This window comes from Pipistrellus kuhlii, unplaced genomic scaffold (genome assembly GCF_014108245.1).
Source record: "Pipistrellus kuhlii isolate mPipKuh1 unplaced genomic scaffold, mPipKuh1.p scaffold_m20_p_17, whole genome shotgun sequence".
NCBI classification, from domain to species: Eukaryota; Metazoa; Chordata; class Mammalia; order Chiroptera; family Vespertilionidae; genus Pipistrellus; species Pipistrellus kuhlii.
In genome coordinates, this window is record NW_023425482.1 from 26,243,418 (window position 1) to 26,261,014 (window position 17,597).

At 59.9% G+C, this 17,597-nt stretch overlaps 1 protein-coding gene across 1 annotated transcript in view; it reads left to right on the plus strand.

Annotated features, from left to right (window-relative positions):
* Positions 1-17,597, plus strand: part of CNGB1 (cyclic nucleotide gated channel subunit beta 1) — a 41,357-nt gene that overhangs the window by 12,033 nt on the left and 11,727 nt on the right. Inside the window, exons 12-24 of the mRNA XM_045582903.1 lie at positions 658-749; positions 821-1,071; positions 5,618-5,645; positions 6,299-6,566; positions 9,141-9,303; positions 10,228-10,335; positions 10,882-11,039; positions 12,598-12,753; positions 14,033-14,241; positions 14,444-14,494; positions 14,708-14,794; positions 16,041-16,105; positions 16,794-16,916. Coding sequence (XP_045438859.1) covers positions 658-749; positions 821-1,071; positions 5,618-5,645; positions 6,299-6,566; positions 9,141-9,303; positions 10,228-10,335; positions 10,882-11,039; positions 12,598-12,753; positions 14,033-14,241; positions 14,444-14,494; positions 14,708-14,794; positions 16,041-16,105; positions 16,794-16,916 — 1,759 coding nt within the window. The remainder of the gene's footprint in view (positions 1-657; positions 750-820; positions 1,072-5,617; positions 5,646-6,298; positions 6,567-9,140; positions 9,304-10,227; positions 10,336-10,881; positions 11,040-12,597; positions 12,754-14,032; positions 14,242-14,443; positions 14,495-14,707; positions 14,795-16,040; positions 16,106-16,793; positions 16,917-17,597) is intronic.

The window sequence follows — 17,597 nt, forward strand, 5'->3', positions numbered from 1 at the left end:
CCCGATGAGTCTCCCCTGGACCCACTTCCGCCAAGTTCACGGCCCCACAGAGTTTTCACGGTATGGGGCCAGGGCACGTGGAGAAATGTTGCAAACTGCAGATTCTCTCCGAAAGTGGCACCACCTTTATGAGAAAGCTGGCTCCTGGGGGGCAGTGGTGGGCAAACTCATTCGCCCACAGAGCCAAATACCAACAGGACAACGATGGACAATTCTTTGGAGAGCCACATTTTTTAAACTTAAACTTCTTCTAGAGCCACTTCTTCAACATAGACTCGCCCAGGCCGTGGCATTTTGTGGAAGAGCCACCCTCCAGGGGCCAAAGAGCCGCATGTGGCTCTGGAGCCACAGTTTGCCAACTGACCACTCCTGGCCTTGTGGGGTGGAGCCTCTAGGTCCAGGAAGGAGGAAAAGATGCCCCGGGGGCAGGTGCTGAGCTTACAGGTGTGCAGTGTGCTGTCACCAGGGGGCGGCATCGAGAGAGCAGGCCCTGGGCAAGCTTTCTCTGCATCGCTGGGCCTCTCAGGCTCCCTGCCCCAGGCATGCAGGTGGGCCTTGGGTCTCTGAAACAGGGGAGAAGGGTGTCCTGCAGGGAAGACCTGCAGGGGCGGGGAATGAGCGGCCATTGGACCCCCCCCCCCCCCCCCCCCCCCGCAGCATTGTTGCTGCTTCTGCACAGACGCCAAGGAGAGACAGAGACCAGCTCTGATGGAAGCTCTGTCTCCAGAAATCGAATGGCAGGAGACAGGGTGACTGATGGCGGGTTGCAGCCCATCCCCGCTGACCACGGTGCCGGGTCCGCTGCTGGGCTGAGGCCAAGGCTCCCTGGGTGGCCCCTGGGACTGAGCCCCACGCCCACTGTCCCCCACGCTCTGTGTCCCCTGCAGTCCGCATCCTCCCGGGAGGGCCGGAGGAGCCCGAGGATCTCATTCTGGAAGAGGTCGACCCTCACTGGGAGGAGGACCTGCCGGGGGACGGCAGTGCCAGCCCGCGGGGCGCCGAGGCCCTGGCGTCCGCTGACGAGGAGGAGGAGGAGGAGGAGGAGGAGGAGGCCGGGGCAGAGACGGCCAGGTGGGAGCCTGGGAGGCCCTGAGCAATGACTGGGAAGGTAACAGGCACGTAGGGCAGAGCCTCGAGGACTTACAAGGGCGCAGAGAGTGGACCAAGCCTGCCTCTCCTCCCTCCTCTCCCCAGACACCCATCCCTTCCCACGTTCTTCTGTGCCATCCCAGGGGCCACCGGAGCACATGCAGGCGTGGACTCCACCTTTTTTATTTTTATTTTTATTTTTCACAAAGCATAGCTGCCTCACAGCACTTTGCTATATTCACTTAGCATTCTATCTTTTTTTTTTTTTTTTTTAAAAACACATTTTATTGACTTTTTACAGAGAGGAAGGGAGAGAGGGATAGAAAGTTAGAAACATTGACCAGCCGAAACCGGTTTAGCTCAGTGGATAGAGCATCGGCCTGTGGACTAAGAGGTCCCAGGTTCGATTCTGGTCAAGGGCATGGACCTTGGTTGCAGGCACGTCCCCAGTAGGGGGTGTGCAAGAGGCAGCTGATCGATGTTTCTCTCTCATCGATGTTTCTAAATCTCTATCCCTCTCTCTTTCTCTCTGTGAAAAATCAATAAAATATATATAAAAAAAAAGAAAAAAGAAAAGAAAAGAAACATTGACCAGCTGTCTCCTGCACACCCCCCAATGGGGATGTGCCCGCAACCAAGATACATGCCCCTGACCGGAATCAAACCTGGGACCCTTCAGTCTGCAGACCAACGCTCTATCCACTGAGCCAAACTGGTTTCGGCTAGCAATCTATCTTGAGATCTTTCCACCTTCAGTACATAGAGATTGCTCATACTTAAAAATAAATAAATAAATAAATGCATCATATTCCGTCATACGGATGTGCCAGAATTGATGTAACCTGTCTATTATTGATGGGCACTTAGGTTGGTTCCAAAAATGTGTTATTGAAAGGAATTCTGCAACAAACATGCTTGTGCACACCTGTGAGTGTGTCCGCAGGGGGTCTCAGGTCCCCAGCCCCCGCCCCACATTGCACAGTTGGGGGGGGGAGAGAAACTGAGGCCCAGAGAGGATCAGGGGCTGAGACAGGCCCCTGTGCCATGAAGAGACAGGCCTTGCTGTTAGCGAGCGCCTGAGGCTCCTTGGGCGGGGGCTCCCAGGCTGATTCTTGGTGGAGGGGTTCAGGTCTGATCTCAAGGGGTCCCGGGACATCTTCCTGAAAATTGGGGCAGGAGGTGCATCTTCAGGGGGGGCTTACCTCTTGCCTCTGATCTCATTTCAGGGAGTTTCCCTGGATTCCAGAGGACAGAGAAGATGAGGAGGATGGGGAGGAAGAGGAAGAGGAGGAGGAGGAGGAGGAGCCTGGGTAAGGCACTACGCTCTTGGCTAAGAAGTGGCCTGGGGAGGTGGGGTAGAGGTGATAATTCTCTGGGTGCCATATTGCGGAAGGCCTTGAATTGAATGTCCTGGGAGCCACGGGGAGCCATGGAAGGTCGGTGAGCCAGGGAGGGGCATGACCTGGCAGCGCATTGTGGGGAGATGGAGGCAGGGAAGAGCCTGTTATCCCATCAGGCCAGCCTGATTGGACGGGCCCCTTTGCTCCACCCCCTGGCACTATTCCCTGGCACTCTGCCCTCCGTGGTACCCCCTGGCCCACACCCTTCTCCCTGACCGGCCCTCCGGCCGTAGCCTGGGGCAGGGCATCCCCATGAGTGTTAGGGGCACAGGCTGTGCCGCTCGGAGGGGCCAGGGCATCCCCGCCCAGAGCTTCTCCCCACGCCCGTCCTGCAGGGTGGCCGTGGGCCCGGATGTCCGAATCCCCACCGAGGGCCGGTTTTAGTCCCTGCCAGGAACGTGTTAAACCCCGAGGCCAGCACAGGAGCCCGCTCAGTGTCACCCACCATTAGTCTACCCTCTCCCAGGCCGCATACAATCTCTTCATCCTCGGCCAGAGGCCACACAGCTGCCTGCTTCCCTCCGATGATGGGGAGCTCACCACCTCGAAGAGGCTGTGCCCTCCATCCGTACACCCTCCTGGCTTAGGACATTATTTCTCCCAGAAAACCAAGCGTGCTTCCTTTGGCTTCTGTCACCTGGTCCTAAGTCTGCCCTCTGGGCCCCCGGGCCAGGCTGCTGTCACGGATAGGTGGCCTGAGAACCCCTTTCTGTGCCATGGCTCCCGAGCGAAATAGGCCCTGAGGCCAGTGACCCAATGGGCTAACTGCACGTGTCCTCACGCACACAGGTAACACCCATGCCTGCACTGTCACGCACACCAGCACACAGGCACAGACACACAAGTCTGCATACCTACACAGCACACTCAACACACACACACACATGTTCACATGTGTGTGCTCACAGACACACATGTACACACTTAGCAGATGCCCACCGGGCACCCAGCACGCATGCTCATGCACACAGCACATGCAGCCACACACACACACACACACACACACGCGTACACAAGCGTGGACCCTGAGTTTCAAACTCGGGGGAAGTTTCGGGCCCGGGCCTCCAGCAGGGGTGGGGGTTCTGTGGTGAGAGAGCACGTGATCCCAGAGGCGGGGCCACAGGGGTCTGGCGTGGGCAAGCGGCCTGGCTGTCACTGGTGGGGGAAGGAGGCTCTCGGCCAGCTTCGCGGAGGCCCAGGGGTGACTGATGATGCTGGCAGACGGTTGCCTAGCGACCAGGTCTCTGCCAGCAACAGCTCGGCTCTTCCTAGCAACCGCAGCCTTTGGGTCCCCACCTGGCCTCCCTGGGGGCGCCGCTGCAGAGTCACCCGCACAATCTGATTAGAAGCAGGAAGAGCTGGTGGCTCACCCGCCACCCAGGTCTCACTGGCTCCGGAGCCAGTCCGGCAGGCGGGCACAGGCTGGCAGGCTCAGGCTCAGGCTGGTAGGCTGTCCGGTCCTCCACTTGTCTGCGCTGCCTTGGGCCCCGGGATACATGGCACTGCCCCCCGCTGAGCTCCTGCACCATGGCTGTCCCAGTCGGCAAAGCCCGTGAGAACCAAGTAGGTGGCTGCTCCTCCTGAGGGCTCCCCGTTCCTCCTTTTGGGGTTGGGGTGCCGTGAAGAGTCTGCAGAAGGTGCTGTGAGGACCTTCACTGGGGGACTCGGGGGAGAAGGGGGCTGGCAGACCCTGGCAAACTGCCTCCCTAGGCTCCTCCCTGCACCTTCAACCCTTCCACTTAGAGAGCCAGCGCTGGGTGGGGTGGGGGGCGGGAAGAAGGGGGGAGAGGCTCCTCTGGGATGCCCACCTTAGCCAGTCTCTCTGACCCTCCATTTAAAGTTCCCTGGGATTTGGGAACCTTCCAGAAGGTGACAGCCTGCTGCTTCTGGGACCTGCAGTCAGGGGTCTTGGCAGGCACTGAGCACCCTGCGGGCCAGAGGCAACCACAACTGTGGGTCCCCAGGTCCCCAGACAGCCCCTGGGGTGCCAGCAGGGCCACCGCAGGGCCGGCGAGGCGTCTCCGTGGCTGGAGATGTTTGTGCAAAATGCTCCCCAATCCACGTGGGCATCTGTTGTGAACACTGGACCGCGCCCTCCTGTCACACCCAGAGGACGGCTCCTGAACCGCCCCGCACACCTCCCTTTGCACATGCCGTTCCCCCCTCCCCCGGACACCCTTCCTCCCATTCCTCGTGGGTCATGCTATGTCATCCCTGAGGGTCAGCTCCCAGGCCGCCTCCTCCGGGAAGCCCTCCTCCCTAGGCCGGACTGTGGCCGTGGCCTTCCCCGCCCCCCTCGTGTCTCAGACCGGGGGGTCGTCAGCAGGACACGCGCCCGCCGCCTCCCTGAGTGGGAGTCTCACGGGGGGAGGGCCTATTCGAGGGCATCTCGGTGCCCCGGCTCCCAGCACTGAGCTGGCACTCAGCCCTGACCCCAGCCTCCTCCCCTCGGGGTCACAGGGTCCTGCTGGATAGCTGTCTGGTGGCCGTGGCCGGCGAGGACGCGGGCGGCATAGACAGGACGGTCACCCGGAGGGCCTCCTGCCAGGTAGGGCTCGGCCCCGGGCCTGGCCCTGGGTGCCCTGGGGGTGGGCTGGCCCCGGTGGGAGGGGCTGGGACCTGGGCTCCCTCGTCTATGGGGGGTTTTCAGCGTGTGGGATGCCCGTCAGACAGAGGGAGCAGGGTGGTGGGACGGCAGTGCCCTGCTGGACCCGGGGTCTGATGGTGTGAGGAGGGGCCTCCGGGGGAGTGGGTGGGGAGCCGCTGGACCCGCCCTTCCGTCCTCACGTGGCTGTGTGACCCTGGGCTGGTCACCACCCCACACTGGGCCTCAGCGGCCACCTCTGTGAAATGGGGCCAACCCCGCCCCCTGCAGGCGGTGCGCAGTTGTGCGCTGTGAAGTGAGGTGCCCGTGGGGAGGGCTGTGGTGGCTGCTTTGTGCCTGTGTCCCCACATGCACAGGTGTGTGTGTGTGGGGGGGGTGGGGGGAGGCCTGGGGCTCCTGTACGCACTGCCTCTACCAGTGGGAGACCACCTGCCGCGGTGCCCCAGGAGACGGGCTGGACAGGGCTAGGGTGGGGGCGTGGCTTTGCTGGTCTCAGCTTCTGTTCCCACTGTCTGTTTTGCAGGAGGAAGCCGCAGCCGCCAGCTCAGGAGGTAGGTGGGGGGGGGGGCGCGGGGGTGGAGGGGAAGGTTGCAGAGAATGTGCAGGGTCACCCCACCTCCTCTCCCTCCATCTCCACCATCCCTGTCCCCCTCCACCTGCCCCATCCTCAGGCAAACCACCCACAGCGCCTGGGGCCACATTTTCTTTCTTTCTTTTTTAAAAAATATATTTTATTGATTCTTTACAGAGAGGAAGAGAGAGAGATAGAGAGCTAGAAACGTCAATGAGAGAGAAACATCGACCAGCCGCCTCTTGCACACCCCCTACTGGGGATGTGCCCGCAACCAGCGTACATGCCCCTGACTGGAATCGAACCCGAGACCTTTCAGTCTGCAGACTGACGCTCTACCACTGAGCCAAACTGGTTTTGGCTGATTCTGACGTGTTTTGAGTCTGAGGTGGAAAATGCTCCCGGGGGTTGGCTAACAGAGTGCAAGGCGTTAGGGGCTACAGGCTGTCTCTCGGAGCCGTGGGGAGAGCCGGCCACAGTGCGTGGTGATGCATGTGACAACGAGCTCCAGGGACGAGGGTGATGCTCCAGATTTTGGGAGCAGGTGCAGCTGGGTACTGGGCTGGCCTGAGTTGGTGCTAATGGGGGGACCCCACTCCCCTGCCTCTCCCAACTCTGTGCTCCTCATTGCAGTCCCCAGGGTCCCGCCTCTGCCTGAGAGCCCCCTGCCCCAGCACCATGGCTACCCTCGGCCGGGACAGGGAGCCGAAAGGCCAGGTCCAGGACCAGCCGCCTGGCCAGGTGGTCCCCAGACTGGCCCCCCTAAACCCGGCAGAGCACCTCCCCAATGTGCCCAGCTACTGTCCCCCCATCACCCGCATCCCTGTCCTCGTCTCCCGGAGGACGGCCTTGTCCAGCTCCAGCTTCGCCAAGGAGACCAGGAGCTCTGTCCGTCGCCTAGGTAGCGTGGTCCCACCCTCCCAGCCCAGCATGCTCTTGCACCCGCGCCGTGTGCTTCTGCATGGCTTGGGCTGTGTCCCAGCGTGGCTGCTGTGGCCAGCATGGGGACCACTCGCTGGGCTCGTGGGAAACCACCCCATCCTCTGCCTGCCTCCCTCATGCTTTGTGGTGACGTGAGGGGTATTGGTATGCCTTTACTAAAATCTCACAACGGAGTTTTGAGTGGACTAAGGAGTTTGCCGACCACGGCTCCAGATCATCGTCATTGGTACAAATAGTCACTCACACCTAGTGTGAACAAGCCACTCGGGTCTCCAGGCCCAGAGCAGAGGCGTGGGGCAGGGAGCTGGGCGGGGGAAGAGAGAGGATGAGTGGAAGGCAGATGGAGCAGGGGAGACACACTCTTCTGACCTTGAGAGCTGGCCGAGAGTTGGGGTCCCTGAGGACCGCGGGCATCCGCCCGGCAAATCCCACGTCAGGGAAGGAGCGGCGGCAGGTGCCGGCAGGCGGAGCAGGCGGCGTGGCCTCCCCGGGGGCCTGGGCAGAGGCGGCCGCCTGGGTCTGCTCCGGCGCCCTCCGGGGCGTGCAGGCTGGCTGTGTGCTGTCTGGTGATAATGTGCTTGGGGGCATACTGACCCCTCTGGGCTGGCCCCTGCCATTTCCTGCCTTAGCTCCAGCCAGACCCGCCCACTCTCCCTTTCTGTGTGTGTGTGTGTGTGTGTGTGTGTGTGTGGCTGGCACGGGGGAAGGCTGCCCTGAGCTCAGGAAGCAGGGAGCACGGAGCGTCTCCCGCTCCTAACGCGGGGCGGGCAGAGCAGGGGGAGGTGGCACCTTCTGACAAGGGTGCCACCCAGCTCCCGTCTTCTGGGCGAGCCCGACACCCACTCACTCCAAAGGGTCCCCCACTCCGGTCTGGTGCCAACTCTGCTTTTATTTACTTACTGTTTTTTCCTTTTTAATTTAAGGAATTGCGTTTATTTATTTATTTATTTATTTTTAAATATATACACAATATATATTATTGATTTCAGAGAGGAGGGGAGAGGGAGAGAGAGAAACACCAAGGATGAGAGAAAAAAACCATGGATCGGCTGCCTCCTGCAGGCCCCCTGCTGGGCATCGAGCCTGGCTCCCAGGCCTGTACCCTGACCGGAACGGAGCCGTGACCTCCTGGTTCCTAGGTGGACGCTCCACCACGGAGCCACGCTGCTGGGACTTACTGAAGTGTATCTAAGCAGGAGAATTGCCGTTTCTATAAACATGAACGCCGGCGTGCCTTGCCATAATGGAAGGCACACATAGAAAGAACCACGAAGACACCGAAAACAAAGCGATGCTGGCAGTTTTCAGGGGCACGGGCCAGCTGGTGGGGGCTCGGGCGGAGACCTGCTCTCCGGGCACAGAGGGGAGGACAGGGGGTCACTCAGGTGGAAGCCAGCGCGGCACTAGCCCGAGACGTCCTCTCCGGACTCAGAGAGCGCTGGGCGAGAGGAATGCCCTCGTTCTGCGCTGTCCTTTGCCTGCTCTGTGCCACCCGGTCATCCCGTGCCCTCCCTGGCCCCGGGGAGCCCCACACTGGGAGAAACATTCCCAGTGACACAGTGCGACAGAGGGCACTGGGCCCCGCAGGCCCGGGGGTGGGGAAGGGAGGCTGGGTGGGAGGACCAGTCTCAGGATGTGGGGCTTGGCACCGGGCCTCTCAGAGGCTGGTGAATTTGGGGGGCTCCTGGCACGTAGAAAAGCAGGGAAATACCTTTGCCCGGCCAGTGTGGCCCAGTGGTTGAGCCTCTCACCCATGAACCAGCAGGTCACGGTTTGATTCCCGGTCGGGGCACAGGCCCGGGTGGTGCGCTCCGTCCCCAGTGTGGGGCGTGCAGGAGGCAGCCGATCCAGGATTCTCTCTCGTCATTGATGTTTCTCTCTCTCTCTCTCCCTCTTCCTTCCTCTCTGAAATCAATAAAAATATATTTAAAAACAAAGAAACACCAAATCGGGTCCCCCAACAGCAGTAACGCTCATTACAGAGACAGGCTGCTACCCTTGCCTGGAGGACACTCCACATATTTCCATGGAGGCTGCCTTCTCCTCCCACCCCCAGGCCTGGGAAGGCATCCTTTCCCCTTCCTTGGAATGGGGAAACTGAGGCCCAGAGAAGGGAAGCAGCCGAGCCAGGCTGTGCTGGGCCAGGCGCTAGGCCAGTCTCCGCCCCCCCCCCCCCCCCCATCGCCATGCCTTCCTGAGGCTGTAACCCCACGCCCTGCCTCCCTGGCTGCTTGATGCTTCCCGGGCCCAGGGAATGCAGGTGGGCGCTGGAGACCTGGACTCCAGGCCGTGTCCTGTGGCTTCTGTGGCATCACAGCTGCCTCTGTGGGTCCTGGGCTGGTGGCTGTGGCTGTGTGGCCCCCGGAGGCCTCTGGGCTCTGGGCCTTGCGTCTTGTGCATCCTGCATGGAGCTCCGTGTGGGGCCTTGGGAGGTGGCTGCCAGGGGCTGCTCCGAGCCTGCGTCTGTGGCCTCTCTCTCTCTCTCTCCCACCCTCTCTCTCTCTCTCTGTGTCCTCTCCTTCCTCTCCCCCAGTGCCTGCCACCAAAGAGCACCCGGAAGTGCAGGTGGAAGACACCGATGCTGACAGCCGCCCCCCCATCGCGGAGGACAAGCCGCCCTCACCGGAGCCGCTGCCGCCTTCTCCTGCCAAGTCCGACACCCTCACAGTCCCGGGGTCTGCCGCGGGAACCCGCAGGTCAGCTTTCATGCTCCTCACGGGCTCTCCGCAGCGCGGGGCCACCTGCCCGTTTGGCAGATGAGGAGACTGAGGCCAGGGAGGGGGCGCAGCTGGCCTGAGGTCACCCCTCGAGGTGGGGTCAGAACCGGGACTGCGCCCTCCCTTGCTGGCTCTCCTAATTCTCTGCCAAGAGGTCTCCAGGGAAGCCCGGTCCCCGCCACCCTCAGCTGCATGCTGGACGCGGGTGGGATGTGACAAGCCTGAATTCTAACTCCCCTTTTAAAAAATGTTTTTAAAAACCGTTTTTATTGATTTTAGAGAAAGGAAGGGAGGGGGAGAGAGAGAGAAACATCAATGAGAGAGAATTATTGATTGGCTGTCTCCTGCACGCCCCCTATTGGGGATGGAGCCCACAACCTGGGCACGTGCCCTGACCGGGAATTGAACTGTGACCTCCTGGTTCATGAGTCGATGCCCAGCCCCTGGGCCACGCTGGCCGGACGAGGGCAGTGACTGCAGACTGGGACGGGAAGGGAGAAGATGTTTAGGCCGACGCCTGGCTGAGAGGCCAGTGTCTCATTGCGTCGGGTGGATGTAGGCCCATTTTACAGAAGGGGAAACCAAGGTGGCACAGAGAGGTTAAGCCACTGGCTGAGGTCACACACCGGGAGGAGGCAGGGCTGGGTGCGAACTCAGGTTTGCCTGAGACCAAGGCTCTGCCTCTGAGCCATTGAACCGAGTGGAGCCTGAGGTCAGAGAGCAACTGCGAACCGCCCCTCCCCCTTTCTGTGTCCCTGCGGGGAAGTGAGGTCCCCTGGGCCCAGCATCTCCTGTCCCATCCCCACCCGGGATTTGGCTCTTGGTGATCTGCGAGGGGCCGGCCGGCTCCCCGCCCCCAGGCCTGCCCTCGCCGAAGGCCCCGCACATACTGTGTCCTTGCAGGAAGAGGTTGCCCTCCCAGGATGATGAAGCGGAAGAGATCCAGGAGCTGCCGCCGGCCGAGACCCCCGCGGTCGCCTGGTCCGACCCCCCCACCCCGCAGGGCACCGAGTGAGTGGGGGCCACCCCTGGGGCTTCGGGGAGTCAGAAGGCTGGATGCGGATGGGTGGCCTTTCTTTCTTTCTTTCTTTCTTTCTTTCTTTCTTTCTTTCTTTCTTTCTTTCTTTCTTTCTTTCTTTCTTCTTTCCTTCCTTCCTTCCTTCCTTCCTTCCTTCCTTCCTTCCTTCCTTCCTTCCTTCCTTCCTTCCTTTTTAAAAAATATATTTTATTGATTTTTTACAGAGAGGAAGGGAGAGAGATAGAGAGTTAGAAATGTCGATGAGAGAGAAACATCGACCAGCTGCCTCCTGCACACCCCCTGCCAGGGATGTGCCTGCAACCAAGGTACATGCCTTTGATCGGAATCGAACCTGGGACCCTTCAGTCTGCAGGCCGACGCTCTATCCACCGAGCCACACTGGTTTCGGCTTTGCTTGACGTTCCTGATGTCCGAAGGACTCACCTCCTTCCGGCCGGGGGGGGGGGGGGGCAGCTCTTGCCCGGGGCTCAAGGGTCCCTTCCCCCTCGGCCGGCTCAGCTTCGGTGGTGTTTCCATAGCGACCAGGACCGGGCGTCCTCCACCGCCAGCCAGAACAGTGCCGTCATCAACGAGCGGCTGCAGGAGCTGGTGAAGCTCTTCAAGGAGCGGACGGAGAAGGTGAAGGAGAAGCTCATTGACCCCGACGTCACCTCCGACGAGGAGAGCCCCCCGCCCTGTGAGTCCGGAGCGGGACGGTCCGCCCAGGAGGGGTGGGGTGGGGCCTGAAAGCCCTGCTGCCTCCTGGGGAGGGCGGCCCCCCCAATGACTGGGGTATTTGAGAGAAGGTGTGGATGGTGGGGTCCTGTCTGTACAGGGTGAGCTGAATACCCAGGGGAGGGAGGAAGGTCAACGTTCTGACCAAGGATCTAGTTGTCCTTGGCTCCCCTATCCCTCATGGACACTCCTTTTATTGTTATTAAATATATTTGTATTGATTTCAGAGAGGAAGGGAGAGGGAGAGAGAGAAACACGAATGATAAGAGAGAATCATGGATTGGCTGCCTCCTGCATGTCCCCGACTGGGGATCAAGCCTGCAACCAGGCATGTGCCCTGATGGGAACCAAACTGTGACCTGGTTCATAGGTCAATGCTCAACCACTGAGCCACACCTGGCCAGGTGACCCTTCTGTCTTTAAAAAAAAAAAAAATTATATAGATATAGATATAGATATAGATATAGATATATTACTGATTTTTTACAGAGAGGAAGGGAGAGGAATACAGAGTTAGAAGCATCGATGAGAGAGAATCATCCATCAGCTGCCTCCTGCACACCCCCTACTGGGGATGGGCCCGCAACCAAGGCACATGCCCTTGACCAGAATCGGAGCTGGGACCCTTCAGTCTGCAGGCTGATGCTCTACCCACTGAGCCAAACTGGTTAGGGCGACCCTTCTGTGTTTATCCACTGGCATCAGGTGGTCACCCTGGGGCGTAGCTCTCGGTCTCACACTCAGGAGGTGTCCGTAACTCACACTGGAATCAGACGGTCTTGTTCAGATGCCTCCCTCGCACTGCCCTCCTGGGGCTACCTGAGCGTCTCCTGCTTTCCAGGTGCCAGGAGGAAATATGGAATGTGCTCTGTTGCTGGGAGGCGGGGAGGGGTTTCCAGGTCTTTCCAAAGGAGGACCGTGCCTTAGAACTCATCCATCCATCTACTCATCCATCCATCCATCCATCCATCCATCCATCCATGCCTGCACTGAACCGGCAGAACCTGCCTTTGCAATCCTACTGCTAGGAACGTAGCCACATTGAACCTGTAAGAGCCTGTCTCTAGGTCACCCACCTCGCCATCCCCTGGCGGTGATCCCCTTCAGTGTCTTGTTTTAGAGACAAAGGAGCTGAGATTCCTGCTCTGAGGAACCTATAGCCGTGCTGCCCTGGGGTGGAAGTCCTGGGTCCGAGGCGCTCCCGGCCCTGCAGGGGGCACCAAAGGGAGCCAAACAGTTACACAAGCAGACACTCACCTGACACAGCAACTGGCCCAGAAGCGCCTCCTTCCGGCCGTTTCGGATGGGTGGCTGGGGAGCGAGTCTGGACTCTAAGGTGGCTGTGAGGAGGGCGCTCAGGGTTTTCCTCCAGGAGAGCTCCCTGGCGCCTGCCCGTAGAGCTGGGAGCAGAGCCAGGGTCCCTCAGCTCCAGTGAGGGGTCTGCAGCTGGGAGCCTTCTCTCTGCATCCTCTGCCTCAGCCTCAGGGCTGGGTCAGGGCGTCACCAGCACCATCCCACAGCTCCGGCCAAGCAGGCCCCGCAGCCGGCCACGGGCTCCGCGCCCGCCGGGGAGGCGCCAGCGCAGGAGGAGCACTACTGCGACATGCTCTGCTGCAAGTTCAAACGCCGGCCCTGGCGGAAGTGCGAGTTCCCCCGGAGCATTGACCCGCTGACCAGTGAGTGCCCGCTGGGCCGTGGGCATGGGCGCCACGGGACACGGGAGGACGGGAGAGCGGGCGGGGTGGAGGGGCTGAGCTGGAAGGAGGGCTGGGAGGCCGTGGACACCCAACACAAATGCACACAACCCTGGAATGGGAAGACAAGGTCACGGCCATCGGACAGACAAGGGGACAAAGGCACAGAGAAGGCCAGTGCCAACACTCACAGAGAGTGCTGGCGCCTGGGCTCCCGACTGCTGGCCGGGTCTCTCTGCTCAGCTCCTGCTGGCTCCTTCCTGGAGTGCTGCTCGGAGCAGAAAGGGGAAGGAGTTCTTCCCACATCGGAAGGGAATCCCCTCCTTTAGCCCATTTGATATCCCGCAGGAGTAACAGTCCTTCCTGTGTGCGCGGCTCTGCGCAGTTTACAATCTCTCTGTGGTTCTTATCTGACCTCCCTGTGTGACTTCTCTGAGGAGGGTCAGGCAGGGCAGGTGCCATAGAGGGACTTTCTCAAGGTCACACAAGCAGTCATTTGGGGGACACTGGTGTCCACGGGGCCTCTAAAAGGACCAGATGATCTATGGTATCCATCTATCCATCATCCATCCATCCATCCGTCCTTCCATCCATCCATCCATCCATCCATTCATCCATCATCATCCATCTACCCATTCATTCATCCTCCCATCCGTTCAACCATTCATCCATCCTCCCATCCATTTAACCATCCATCCATCCATCCATCCACCCATCCACCTATCCAACCATCCATCCATTCATTCATCCACCCACCTATCCATCCATACATCCATCCATCCATCCATCCATCCACCCACCCACCTATCCAACCATCCATCCATTCATTCATTCATCCACCCATCTGTCCATCCATCCATCCATCCATCATCCATCCACTCATCCACCCACCCTCCATCCATCATCCATCATCCATCCATCCATCCATCCACTCATCCACCCACCCTCCATCCATCATCCATCATCCATCCATCCATATATCCACTCATCCACCCACCCTCCATCCATCATCCATCATCCATCCATCCATCCACCCATCTATTCATCCATCCATCCATCCATCCATCTGTCCATCTTCTGTGCATTACTTCCTACTATGTATTTCCTAAGGCAGGAAGTCGATTTTACCAAGTTACAGGAGTGTCACACTTACACAGCGCTTACAGGAAAGTGCAGACAGACAAGTGGAGCAAAGAGAGCCCACCTGGCCGCCCTGGCTGAGGCTCTGCCCCCTTCCCCCCCACCCCTCCCGCCCCCGCAGACCTGATGTACATCCTGTGGCTGTTCTTCGTGGTGCTGGCCTGGAACTGGAACTGCTGGCTGATCCCGGTGCGCTGGGCCTTCCCCTACCAGACGCCGGGCAACCTCCACTTGTGGCTGCTGATGGATTACCTGTGCGACCTCGTCTACTTCCTGGACATGGCCGTGTTCCAGACCCGCCTGCAGTTCGTCCGGGGAGGGGACATCATCGTGAGCCACTGGCAGGCGGGGCGGGGGGCTGGGGGCTCCCTCTCCACACCTGGGAACCCGGAGGCTGTGCCCGGAGCTCAGCAGCTCCATTCTGGCTCCTCCCGGTCTAGGGGCTGCAGCTCTGATAGGAGGGTGGGGGAGGGCCATTAGGGACTGCCATGGCGGCTCCCCATCTCACGGCCATTATTCCATTTCCTTCCAGACAGACAAAAAGGAGATGCGCAATAACTACCTGAAGTCTCCTCGCTTTAAGGTGTGTGCCAGGGGTGAAGGTGGCACCTCAGGGGCCCTGGGTGCTCCAGGCAGGTGTAACGGGGTTCCCCAGGCTGGCACAGGCTGGGCAGACGGCAGCCTGTGGGTGGGAGGCCTCCTGGACCTCTGGAGCTCCCCTGTCTGCGGAGGGTAGAGGCCCCAGCCCAGCCTGGGGCTTCCCGTTGCACACACCGCGCTGCCGCTGGGGTTGCAGATGGACCTGCTCTGCCTGCTGCCCTTGGACTTGTTCTACCTGAAGCTCGGCATGAACTCCCTCCTGCGGCTGCCCCGCTGTCTGAAGGTAGGCCCTTCTCTGTACCAGCAGCACCGGGAGCGGGTGGGCGGGAGGGTGTCCGCCTCGCAGAGGCAGGGCGGGTCAGATCTGGGTTCGAGCCCTGGCTCTGCCACTGCCTGCCCGTGTGCTTCGGTGAGTGCTGGGGGCCCGTTTCCGCTCTGCAAAAGGAGGCTGCTGATATATACCGCACATGTAAACCACGGACCAAGGTAACATGTATGCAGCTATACAGATAGACACACATATAGACGGTATAGCTGACCTTGAACAGCACAGGAGTCAGTCTCTGCATGGGTCCACTTTTTAGATTTTTAAAAATGAATACATACAATATATTACTATAAATGTATCTTCTCTTCCTTATGACTTTAAAAAATATATATATTTTATTGGTTTTTTACAGAGAGGAAGAGAGAGGGTTTAGAGAGAGTTAGAAACGTCGATATGAGAGAGAGACATCGATCAGCTGCCTCTTGCACACCTCCTACTGGGGATGTGCTCGCAACCAAGGTACATGCCCTTGACCGGAATCGAACCCGGGACCCTTCAGTCCACAGGCTGACGCTCCATTCATTGAACCAAACCGGTTTCAGCAGGACTTTCTTAATAGTATGTTCTGTTCCCCAGCCTCCTTTTTGTAGAAATACAGTGTGTAACACACACAACGTACAAAGCATGTGTAAACCCGCTGGTTATGTTATCGGCAAGGCTTCCGGTCAAAGTGGGCTGTCAGTAGTTAAGTGCATGTGGGACTCAAACTTGTACACGGACTTCCGGCTGCACAGGGGTCCGCAGCCCCGCCCCCGCCCTCTTCCCTGCACAGAGCAGTGGTGGGCGGGGCTTGGCCCGGAGAGCGGCTGTGATGGTTACTTTGGTTGTAAGGAGGGGGTTAGGGCACGGCTCGCTGTGAGATTGTTTCCTAAGCTGACACTGACAAGCGTCCGTACCTGGGACACAGGTGCCCTCCAGGTCCATGATCAGATCCAGGAGATTAAACTGCCAGCACATGACGGCGTGTCATTCCCAGAGGCAGAGGGGCCACGGTTCCCATCGGATTAGTAGCTGGAGTCTCTGGCCCTGTCCCTCTGAGGACACGGGACCTGTGATTTCGAATGTCCCCGCTCCAGCCCCCTCCCGAGTCCTGGCGCCCAGGGCGGTGGGGGGGGAGGAGGGGGGAGAAACGGGGCTGTGGGGCGGGGGCGGGGCGTCCCCCACAGACCCCGGGCTGCCCTGTGTCCTGCTCTCCCTCCAGTACATGGCCTTCTTCGAGTTCAACAGCCGCCTGGAGTCCATCCTCAGCAGAGCCTACGTGTACAGGTGAGACACACGCCCACGGGCACACACACACACACATACACGCACACGCACATGCACACACACACACACGCACACACGCCCTCCGCCCCCGCTTCCCCCAGCCCGCAGGCCTCCCCCCGGCCGGAAGCTGGGCCCCTTCCTGCCCTCCTCCGAGGGGATGTTTGTGCTTTAGGGAAGCAGGCACGTCTCATTTCCCGCGATTGTGAGGAGGGCACACCTAGGCCGGCACGCATGGCTCACCCGTGTCTCCAGGGAGTGAAGCCTCATGTTGGTCTCAGATCGGGGAACGGACCCCCCCCTCCCCCGCCGCCCTGGCCCCATCGCTCAAACCCAGGGGGACCCGGAGCCAGGACATAGCGGGCCGTCTGGTGGATGTCCGAGGATGGCCAGCTGGGGCAGGCCCGGGGGCAGGGTCCTCCCCTTCTCTCCTGGGTTGGCCCTTCTGCACACACCTGTCCCTCCTCTGCCCTGGCCCATCACGCCCTGCCCAGGACAGTCTGTGCCAAACCAGCCCTGGTCATGACAGCGCTGCTCCGAGCCTCCACTCCCAGCGTGCGGTCTCCAAAGAGCGTCCGGTTGGCTCAGGTCACTGGCTCCCGCGCTGTCCCCACTGGCCGGTGACCGCCCCTGGGTGAGAGGTCACAGCCACCCCGCCCGTTGCCATGTTCACGCCTTTCCTCCCTGGCAGGGTTATCAGGACCACGGCCTACCTGCTCTACAGCTTGCACTTGAACTCGTGCCTGTATTACTGGGCGTCGGCCTATCAGGGCATCGGCTCCACCCACTGGGTGTACGATGGCGTGGGAAACAGGTGAGCCGGCCTTCCTCCCAGGCCGTGCCCCCCGCCCAGGGACTCCCTTACACAAGTCCCATCCCCGCATGCTCCCCCGGCCGGCCTCCTCCATCCCAAGGAACTCCACTGGGATGAGGTTGAGGGGCCGAGTCTGCCATCCTCGCTGAGCTAACATCCGAGCCCCTGCCACGTGCCAGGCAGAGGGGGCACAGCCATGAATGAGCCAGACCTGCTGGAGAGACCCTGCAGCGCCCCGGGGTCTGGCAGCGATGGCAGAGTCCCCGCATGTGTGCAATGGGGTGGGCACCCTAAGGGCACAGCAGGGCGGGAACGAGGGCACCAAATCGCAGCACAGCTCCCGGGCAAGGGCTGGGCAGCAAGGCAAAACCTACTTGCCCTTTTCGGCCGGCATGGCTCAGTGGTTGATCGTTGACCTTTGAACCAAGAGATCACGGTCGGATCCCCTGTTGGGCACATGTCCAGGTTGCGGGCTCCATCCCAGGTGGGGGTGTGTGTGCAGGAGGCAGCCAATCAACGATACTTTCTCATCATCGATGTTTCCATCTCTCTCTCCCTTCCTCTCTGAAATAAATTTTTTTATTTTTCATTTTTTTAAAATATATATTTTATTTATTAAAAAAATTTTTTTTTTTTTTTACAGAGGAGGAGAGAGGGATAGAGAGCTAGAAACGTCGATGA